The sequence below is a fragment of the Microchirus variegatus genome (assembly GCF_963457635.1).
Source record: "Microchirus variegatus genome assembly, chromosome: 13".
NCBI classification, from domain to species: Eukaryota; Metazoa; Chordata; class Actinopteri; order Pleuronectiformes; family Soleidae; genus Microchirus; species Microchirus variegatus.
This window is the reverse complement of record NC_139814.1, coordinates 4,600,415-4,611,539: the sequence shown is the minus strand read 5'-3', so window position 1 is coordinate 4,611,539 and position 11,125 is coordinate 4,600,415. Positions and strand designations below refer to the sequence as shown.

Sequence of the window (11,125 nt, the reverse complement as noted above, 5' to 3'; positions counted from 1 at the left end):
AGAGAGAGAGAGAGAGAGAGAGAGAGAGAGAGAGAGAGAGAGAGAGAGAGAGAGAGAGAGAACTGTGCTCCCTCTCAGTCTGTACAGATGTAATGCCACTTTCTCAAAGCCTCAGAAATGTTGTTGTGAAGGTTTTTATTTTAGGTTGTTTGTTTTGGGTGTCTGATACCTGTGAGGCCATTTAAGTTGAAACATTTTAGTCAGTGATGCAACTTTAAGGCTGGTGCCACACTGGATGTGTAAGAAGAGCATGCTCTTATCGGCACCATATCGGTATTGGCTGATATTGGCTTTAAAATGTATTATAGGATGTTGGCAAACAAGCAAGATCCCCCCATTATGACAAATGACTATAGCAGCTGAATAGGCTGCTATCTGCTTCTGCCCTCACCAACTATTCGTTTATTTATTTTTTTAATCTTCAATGAGAAGATGCAAGGTGCAAAATATTATGTTAATTTCACTAGGAAAGCGACTAAATGACCTCTGCAGTTGGGCACCTATATCTGTACAGTGGTATGCAAACGTTTGGGCACCCCTGTACAGTTTCATGATTTTCCTTTATAAATCATTGGTTGTTTGGATAAGAAAGTTCAGTTAAATATATCATATAGGAGACAAATACGGCAATATTTGCAAAGTGAAATAAAGTTTATATGATTTACAGAAAGTGTGCAAGAATTATTTAAACAAAATTAGGCATGTGCATAAGTTTAGGCACCACAAAAGTAACATTTTGTGCATCCTCCTTTTGCAGAAATAACAACAAGGTATTTTGGACCATTCTTCTTTACAAAACATCTCTAGTTCAGTCAGGTTTGATGGTTTCCGAGCATGGACAGTCTGCTTTAAATCTCAACTCAATGTTCAATAATATTCAGGTGTGGGGACTGAGATGGTCATTCCAGAATGTTGTATTTGTTCTTCTGCATGAATGACTTAGTAGATTTTGAGCAGTGTTTAGGGTCGTTGTCTTGTTGAAAGATTCAGCCCTGACACAACTTCAACTTTGTCACTGATTCCTGGACATTGTTCTCCAGAATCTGCTGATATTGAGTGGAATCCATGTGACCTTCAACTTTAACAAGATTCCCAGTCCCTGCACTGACCTCACAGCCCCACAGCATGATGGAACCACCACCAAATTTTACTGTAGGTAGCAAGTGTTTTTCTTGGAATGCTGTGTTCTTTTTCTATCATGCACAACGCCCCTTGTTTTGCCCAAATAACTCTATTTTAGCTTCATCAGTCCACAGCACCTTATTTCAAAATGAAGCTGGCTTGTCCAACTGTGCTTTAGCATACCTCAACTGACTGTGTTTGTGCACATAAAAGGCTTTTTCTGCATTACTCTTCCATACAGCATCTCCTTGTGTAAAGTGCCCTGAATAGTTGAACGATGCACAGTGACACCATCTTCAGTAAGATGATGTTGTAGGTCTTTGGAGTTGGTCTGTGGGTTGACTGTGACTGTTCTCACCATCCTTCACCTCTGCTTATCTGAGATTTTTCTTGGTCTGCCACTTCAGGCCTTAACTAGAACTGTGCCTGTGGTCTTCACATTCCTCACAATGTTCCTCACAGTTGAAACTAAGAGCTTAAATCTCTGAGAAAGTTTTCTGTATCCTTCCCCTAAACCATGATGTTGAACAATCATTGTTTTCAGGTCATTTGAGAGTTGTTTTGAGGCTCCCATGTTGACACTCTTCAGAGAAGATGCAAAGAGGAGAAACACTTACAATTGGCCTCCTTAAATACTCTTTCTCATGATTGGATTCACCTGTGTATGGAGGTCAAGGGTCACTGAGGTTACCAAACCAATTTTGAGTTCCAGTAATTAGTGCTAAAGGTATTGAAATCAATAAAAATATAAGGGTGCCTAAATTTATGCACATGCCTAATTTTGTTTAAATAATTATTGCACACTTTCTGTAAATCATATACACTTTATTTCACTTCTCAAATATAACTGTTTGTCTTCTATATGATATATTTAACTTAAATTTCTCTTTCAAACAATTATTTATAAAGGAAAATCATGAGAATTTACAGAGGTGCACTGTTTCTGTAGTGGTTATCAGCATAAGCAACCTTTATGTATTGATATATTGGAAATCAACAAAAAGTCAATCACACGCATCACCACTTTTCGTTTATGCACAAATGTGATTAGAGCAGCCACACTGTCAGCACGAGTCGGTGGGTTGCTCTTTTCGGTTATAGACTCAATTAAGTCAAAATGTCTGTATCTGTCACATTTTTAGTCACAAATGAAGGACACAAGCTAATTAACCTCTGAGCAGACAATCACAACACCAAAGCATCTGAAAAGTGATGTGTGGAAGTATTACAGGTTATACGTAGTCGTTGGGAAAGTGATGTACAAATTAATGTGCGAACCCAGCTGTTATTACAGCTCATGTGATTAATAGTAAGAATAATAATGAATAATGTCACTGTTGTACACATAGTAGTGTTTACATTTAGACTAATTGTAGTTGCTACACTGTTTCTGATACCATTATGGTGATGACAGGAGAAGCCACATCAGACTAATGACTACAATATTTCAACGTGATATGCAATAAACAATTTTAAAGGCAGACCCTGATGTCAGAACACTCAACGTTAAAAATCTCTCTCTCTCTCTCTCTACACGCACAATCCTGTGAAATGATGGCTCGTCACCAAAGAGCTGCTGAGGTCAGAAATGTTTTCCCTGTGATGATGGAGACAGGAAAAAAATAATTTGTGTTCAAATGTGCTCACTCTGCTCCATTTCATCCAGAAATGTTCATTTCTCGCATTCCATCTAAAATGAAAATTTACTCTGCTTCAGCTTATGGTTGGATGAGCCAACTTTTTAAGGCTCTGTACACACGCACACACACACACACACAGTAAATGAGAGAGTTTGTAGGGGAAATAAAAAGATTGTTAATGGAGAAAAAAAATCTGAAAAGTAAAACAGACATGGGTATAAGAGAAAAATGGGACATGACACAATGTTTTTTTCAGACTTATTTTAACGATAGCAGAGAAGCCGATAGACCGTTATAAACACTGTGTATCACTACATCAAGGAATGAGCCAACGATGAGGCTGACCACGTTTTTAGAATCCAGGATGTGTGAGTGTGTGTATGAAATTTCTGAACCTTTGAGGACCTTGTAATGACTGGACACTGGATGTAAATGTTTGAAAACATATTCAAAAGTGAAAACTCATCTGGGAGTTGATTTGTACGATAGAATTAAATCAGAAGAACAGTGTTTCCCACACTGAAAAGCAGGGGTTTGGAAGTGAGTCCATGCTTATGTCCCAATGCAAACTTTGGTGCGACCAGTAGGATTAGTGGTGTGCGGGGTGGGGATTGTGGTCATGAACACCTTCCCTCTTCTACCATCCTGTACATGTGCCGAAAGAGCAGGAAAGTCAATTTTGCCCTTGTTCGTGTTGTAGAAAAAATATTCTATTCAAGAGTTTTCATCGCCGTCAGTAGTGCGCACTGTGTGTTTGTGAAACACACAGAACTGTTAGGCTTGTCTTTGTGTTCTCTATCTGTCAGTGTTTTTTTTGTCAGAGGGTTTCAAATCCAAACACCATCTGCGTTTGTCCTCATTCGTCCCTTTCCATGGCCAGTCCAGGCAGCACCAGGACTCCTGCTTTCCACTGAGTCAGTCTTTCTTGGCTCCCCCTGCATGGGGTATCCACCCTGAATGGGGTCTCCGCCCCCCAGGGGGTGCCGGTCCTGTTAGAGCCTCTCAATGTCCCTGTATTTCTTGCGAAGGATGGAGACCTGGTCCTTGAACAGGACGGGGTCCAGCCTCATCTGGGAGTGGACCAGAGGCATGGCGCCAAACCAGCTGGCGAACTTGTTCATGCAAGTCTGTCTCTGGGCGAAGTGGTCAGGATCGGCCCAGCGTGTGGCCCTTGAAGACTGAGGCAGGACAGACACCAGAGACACAGTCATTACAATAGAATAGAATAGAATATGTATATAGTCAGTTGAGTAAAGCTTTTTTCTCATCAATGCAATCATTCAAAAAAAATTACAAATAAAAGTGTATATGTCTGTAGATCATATATGTAAAACTGAAATGACAAAAATCTTTAGGAAAAAAACATGTTTTCCATTTAATAGACCCCCTCAAATTTTGCTTTTGAAGCTTTCAGGGGGGTCAATCCCCTGTTTTTCACACATCCCCCCCCTGCAGGCTAAGTGTTGCTTGTTTTTTATTATTGCGATTCTAAAAATATGTGTCCAGCCATGGCAAAACTGGTCACAAGTCTACCGAGGGACACTTTAAAATATTTACAGATTCTGAAAGTGTGATTTCTAAGCTTTCCAACAATTTCCAACACATGCAAATCTGATCATTTTTGAAGAAGATGTGGCCATTTGAATGTAGTCACTCCTCAAACTGCTTTAGGGAGAATTTTAGCCTCAAAGATTTACACCTTCTGAGAGCAAAGAGACAGAATCATCACATTTACATAGAACAACCCCCCTAATTTTGAAAAAAACAAAAACTTTTTCCTGTTTTGTCTCGTTTTGCACTCGGCCAACTTGTTCCCGCTTGGTCCGTGGCAGGTCACATATGATATATTTAACTGAAATGTCTTGACAACCAATGATTTATAAAGGAAAATCATGAAAATTTACAGGGGTGCCCAAACTTACATTGGTCACAAACTTACTTACACTGTATGAGTACACGAGTGTAAGGACAAGAAATGATAACAGAATAAACCAACCCCCACCCCCTATTTTTTTAAGTTATTTCATTTCAAATCTTAAGAGGATATTATGTCCAGTTTTTTCATGTATTGTATATATATTGTTCTGTGTAGCAGTGTAGCTCACAACAATAGTATCTGTGCTCATACAGAGCAGGGTGTGGTTTCACTGACAGCTTAGACCAGGAGGGGGTTGTGCTATGTAAATGTGATGATTCTGTCTCTTTGCTCTCAGAAGGTGTAAATCTTTGAGGCTAAAATTCTCCCTAAAGCAGTTTGAGGAGTGCCTACATTCAAATGGATATATCTTCTTAAAAATATATCAGATGTACATGTGTTGGAAATTGTTGGAAAGCTTAGAAATCACACTTTCTGAATCTGTAAATAACTCCAAATGTCCCAAAGTGGACTTGTGAACGCTTTTGCCATGGCTGGACACATATAGGAGACAAACAGGAATATTTGAGAAATTAAATAAAGTTTATATGATTTACAAAAAGTGTGCAAGAATTATTTAAAGCTCACATAGAGTGGTCCTGGTGCTGGCGTCACGTCATCATCTCAGACAACTACTGTGTCTGTCCTGCTCTCTTTCAGCCGCTGAATAATCATCTGTTTGTTGTTTTTGTGACGATGAAGTCTGCTAACACGTTAGCATGAAGATTGCTAGCTTAAAATGCTAACAAGTCCACTCACCGAGCAGAAGTGAGATGTGTGTCTGTCTCTGTCTTTGTTAAGAAGTACAGCCTAAGTTTAGTTATTGTCCTGTTCTCCTTGCCTTCCTTTAGTAAAGAAAGCTTTGATGACGACTGCTTTGATGACAATCACGCTTTAATTTCGCACTGAATTACAGCGCTGACGCGTCTTTACACAAAGATTGAGACCACGTAGTGATAACAATGAAAAGTGCGTCTTAAGTCTTAAGAGTCTGTCACCACATTTTACTAAGATCTACTCAGATCCCCTGCAATTCATCACGACTGTACTCAATCTTCGTCATAAAGATCATTATTTTGATGTGGGGATAAAACATAGAGAGCATAGAGAAATTATCCAGTCTGCTTTGGATACTAAGAGCCCGCTTGGAGATGGAGAAGCGTGCGGTGCAGGAGCAGGAGAACAGTGCAGGGGCGGTGCGCAGAAAAAAGGGGCCCTCTTTCTGCACCAGATGAGGCAGATGAGGGGGCACTACTTTTATATTTATGTTGATTTATTTTACTTTTAAATGTGACCAGCATTGCATGGCTTGTTTTAAGATTCACTGGCCAATAACTTAGGATTTAACTTAAGTGTTACAAACAATTGATATTATTCATTTTAATTTCAAGAGTGTGTCTTTTTGTAAGACTCTATAGTTGGTGTTTAAGTATTGTTAATAAATGTCTTACAACAACACATGATGGTGATAATTTAACATTTTCTGTCAACTTTTAACATTTTTTACAAAAACACAGTGGGCCGCTGGTGGGCTGCCCTAGAGGCCCTAGCATCGTGCTTAGCAGGTTTTCTGGGGGAAACCTTACCAGTCAGTAATACATTCATATCAAGAGACTTGTTTCCCTCACCTGTCCCATCATTGTCTCCTTGTACTGTTTCTTCTGTGTGACCTTGATGGGCGGCAGCTTAGTGACAGCAGAGACCAGGAAGTTCATCAGAATGTCCTCACAGTTGGCCAGCTGGTCCACCATGTTCTTCAGACTGCTGGGCAGGTAGCTGGTGTAGAGATAATGGTAATACCTGCAGGATGACATGCACGCACACACACACACACACACACACACACACACACACACACACACACACACACACACACACACACACACACACACACACACACACACACACACACACACACACAGCAAAGAGTCAGAGGAGTAAGAGGAAACACAGCAGCATGTGACTGTGAGACCTGTCATTGTATTATTTTATCCATCTTCCACTGCTTTATCCTCTGCATGAGGGTTACGGGGGTACTGGTGCCAATCCCAGCTGACATGGGGCATGAGGCAAGGTAGACCCTGGACAGATCGCCAGTCCATCACAGGGACACAAAGAGACAAACAACCTTCCACTCTCCACTTGTGGACTGTGGGAGGAAAGCAGAGAACCTGGAGAAAACCCATCACACATGGGGAGGACATGCAAACTCCATACATGAAGGCCCTTGTTTCGGCCGGTACTCGAACCCGGGTCTTCTTGCTGCAAAGGAGTGCTAACCACTAAGGATCATGAAACAATGTTTTTGTCACTGCTACGTCGCTGTTATTGTTTGTTTCATTGCTGTTTTATATTACAGTTATTGCAGCCATTATTGGATTATATTTTTTAATAATGTTCTTTGTCTTACATATTTAATGATATGTAATTAATTATCATAATTATCTGCATTGTTCATTTATTTACTGTATTATTTCATCTTCTGAGTCTGTTGCTTGAGTGGACTTTCATATATAATTCCATATTTACTTGTTATACTTACAGTATGATGATATAATGATATATTCACACATTTTACTGTGTTACTTTTGATACTTGTGTAGTTACTTGTGTATGTTACTTTTATTCAACTTGTGAGTGGCCATATAATGGATGAAACAATTAACTAATTAATAAATAAATAAAAACAATCAATGAGATAATAGTAAACATATACACAATAAAAAAGGAATAATCTTCCATTTCAGGGATATTTAAATGACTATTTAATTAAAGCAATGTGTTTTTAATGCATCACAAATATTTGACACTATCACATTTAGAGTTGAAACCACTGTGTTAAACACAATTCAGCAATTGACTAGTTCCTCAAGTCGCTGATGGATTGAGCGCTGGACTAATTTGAAGCAATTAAGCGCCGGGCCGCTGTGATTGGCTGACAGCAGATTAATGGACACTGCATGAAAAGTGGGATTTGCGGCAGTTATCGTCCCTGAGAATTGCTGGTGTTTCAGTCAGTGATTGACTCAGCCAATAACTGCCAGGAATTTCTGTAAACTTGCAGTCTAAGGTGAGAAAGTCACCCCCCAGATCCTAGGAGTGGGTGAGGTTTTGACATGTAAATGACCATGTTGTGATCTGTTCAAATGCAAATCAGGAGTGTGTCTCCATGGAAAAGGTAGACAAGTCTCAGGAGACATTGAGTTTTGCTCAATAGATGTAAGTTTTGTTCTTAGTTTGTTTCCCTGTAGAAGGAATTTCAGTTTACATTTTTACCAATGAGTGAGGGATTTGCTGTCCAATCACAGGGGATTTTACTTTTGAACTGTCTGTGGTTTCATCCAATGGTTTGTTTGTGTCAGTCAGCGCAGGTCAGACAATCGCGACATTGAAATGCTAATTAGAGCCAATCGCACCTAGCGGGGTTCGCGAGTTGGCGGCCCCCACCCGTGCGCCTGACCCCGCCCTCTCCCCCCCCCCCTTTCGTTTTCGACAATTATCGGGCCCCGGCAGACTTCGGGGTGAGCGGCTGATAATTGCCGAGAATGGACATTCGCGGCAATTATCAGGCGTTCACGGCGCGGATAATCTGAGTTTTTCATGCAGTGGGAGCACCGGCATCACCGCTGAGTGAAGCTACATTAAAGCTGACAGGGCCTTAGTTTAAATAAATGCAGGAACGAGGCTGAGCAGACAAACTGACATTTTGGATAAAAAAGTACCCGGCTGTTTCCTGAGGCTGTGCTACAACCAACACCACACGCACTGTCATGACCTACACATCATCAAAGTGTGCTATGAAATGAAAGACGAGAGAACAGTGTTGAGGAAAGCTGTGATCTCTCTGCACAAAAAGACAATTAGAGGTGTTCATAGTTTCATACTTGTGGTAGATAGCAGCTCCAGTCAGCACCATTGAATAGTCGTTGGTCCATTTGGACGTGTAGCCCCATCGCTCCTTGTTGCTGTCCCAGAAGTGACTGCGGGCCGGATAACCAACGAGACGCTCGGGAAAACTCTGCCACACAGTGAAGGCGAAGTCCACCTGAGCAGAGGAAGATAACAAACACAATATTTAGAATATTTATAAAATGCATTTTACAACTATTTGTAGAATAAGTTGATTCATTGTTTATTTATGCCTAATAACACCTTAATTCTTGCTTTAAATATTAGTTACAGGACACTGATTATAAAAGGTGTGTCTCATGTTTCCCAATCTTTCTAACCACTACACCAACCGTGTGGCCCTTACACATAAATCATAATCTTAAAATACACTAGCTTATCTAAGTATTGAACTGCAACTTTTAATCTCCACTGTGTATTAATTAGTGACATATAATGGTGAGACTGCAGAATTCAACAAACAAAGGACATTTCTCATTAGTGTAGTAATTCAGGCTGCTGTTAAATGTAGCAATGCAAGATGGAGACCTCCTCAAAGCACTTGCCCTATAAGTCCATATAAATTCAAAAGTTTTACTTTTCTTGCAAAAATACACCAATACAACCTCACTGTATATTCATTTCACAATTTCTGCCAATAAACCCACTTATATTACACACTGGACCTTAAATCATAGTATCTTAACATACATTATGTTTTAAATGTGTCACCAACAACTCGAGTGAAAACCAGCTTTCATTAAAGTAAATCATATAAATAAACTGTCCATAAATGCCATATTAGACACTTGCTCTTCATAATAAAAGAACACTGTTTGTATAAGGAAGTAAACAAGCTGTAACTGGCCGTAAACTGTGTTTTTAAATGGTATATATTATGTATAAAGAAATGGAGTGATTACAGAGAGAAGCAACAAAGGAACTGCACACTGCAAAAACCTCATCAAACACAAAGCAGTCATTCCTCAGCAGCAGCAACAGCTGTAGCTGTACTCCTGTGTCTGGGATCAAAGTGTTCAGTCAAAAGGATGAAAACATGTAAAGGCCTCAGTGTGTCTGCATTACACCACATTACAAAACTGCACTACACTGAGAGGCTTTTTATGCCAATGACTTAACTCTAAATCCACCATTAAACACAACAAACATCCATTTTATTTGTACAGAATTACATGTGCAGACAAATGCAAACAGGAAGAGAAGGAAAGATCTGACTGAGATCTGAGTGAAAGTGATCATAATTAAAGTCAAAGTCGAAGTCAGCTTTATTGTCAATTCTTCACATGTACCAGACATACAAGGAATCGAGAAGACGTTTCTCATTCGCCTGCGGTGAAACAGTTAAAGTGCACAGGCACACAGATGGACAGACATTCCTAATACTGAACTAAAAAACCTAAATTTAACATATGAAATATAAAATATACAACAAATAAGAATAGAAATAAAAAATAAAAGTAAAAATACAAAAGTGCAAAAAAAGAAAAAGCCGATGTAATGGTAGTGGCAGTTCGAAAGATTTTTGAGGTATGTTATGTGCTGTAGATGTAAAATTGTAACTAGCAGTCAGAAGAAAAATATAACAGTATAAACAGTGTGATATACAGTATGTAAATAAATAAGAATAACAGCCAGAAAAGTATAAACATTATAAACAGTGTGGTAAAAAAGAAAAATAACAACCAGTATAAACAGTGTAACAGTAAAGTGTGTGTGTGTGTGTGTGTGTTTGTGTGTGTGTGTGTGTGTGTGTGTGTGTGTGTGTGTGTGTGTGTGTGTGTGTGTGTGTGTGTGTGTGTCTCTGTGTGTCTGTGTGTGTGTGTGTCTCTGTGTGTCTGTGTGTGTGTGTGCGCGGGGGGTGTTCAGCTTCCTGACAGCCTGAGGGATGTGGCTGGGGGGAGGAAGGGGAGAGAATTTAGCTTGCTGACAGCTTGGTGGATGAAGGTTTTTGTGAGTCTGGTGGAGCGAGCACGGAGGCTCCTGTACCTTCTTCCAGACGGCAGGAGGTTGAACAGACTGTGAGCAGGGTAACCGGCATCGCTCACAATCGAGATGGCCTTACGGGTGAAGCGGGTGGAGTATATGTCTTGTAGGGAGGGGAGTAGGGCACCAATGATTTTTCCAGCTGTATTCACTATGCGTTGTAGTGATCTCCTACTGTACTCAGTACAGCTCCCGCCCCACACAGTGATGCAGCTGGACAGGATGCTTTCGGTGGTGCCCCAGTAGAATGAGCACATGATGGTAGGGGGAGCTTTCGCTCGCTTGAGTTTGCGCAGGAAGTAGAGGCGCCTCTGGGCTTTCTTCGCCAGTGATGCAGTGTTGGTGGTCCTGGAGAGGTCCTCGCTGATGTACACCCCCAGGAATTTGGTGCTTGTCACTCTCTCCACATGAGTGCCATAGATGGACAGTGGTGGGTGCACAGTGTGGCCTCTCCGGAAGACAACAACAATCTCCTTAGTTTTACTGACATTCAGCAGGAGGTTGTTGTCTCTGCACCACGTGGTCAGATGGTCGACCTCCTTCCTGTACTGGGTCT

The 11,125-nt window shown here is 40.5% G+C and overlaps 1 protein-coding gene across 1 annotated transcript in view; it reads right to left on the bottom strand.

The window, feature by feature from the left end:
• Positions 1-3,754: 3,754 nt before the first annotated feature.
• Positions 3,755-11,125, bottom strand: part of ext1b (exostosin glycosyltransferase 1b) — a gene marked incomplete at both ends in the record, with an annotated part of 160,208 nt that continues 152,837 nt past the window's right edge. Inside the window, 3 exons of the mRNA XM_083900231.1 lie at positions 3,755-3,940; positions 6,306-6,477; positions 8,562-8,722. Coding sequence (XP_083756357.1) covers positions 3,755-3,940; positions 6,306-6,477; positions 8,562-8,722 — 519 coding nt within the window. The remainder of the gene's footprint in view (positions 3,941-6,305; positions 6,478-8,561; positions 8,723-11,125) is intronic.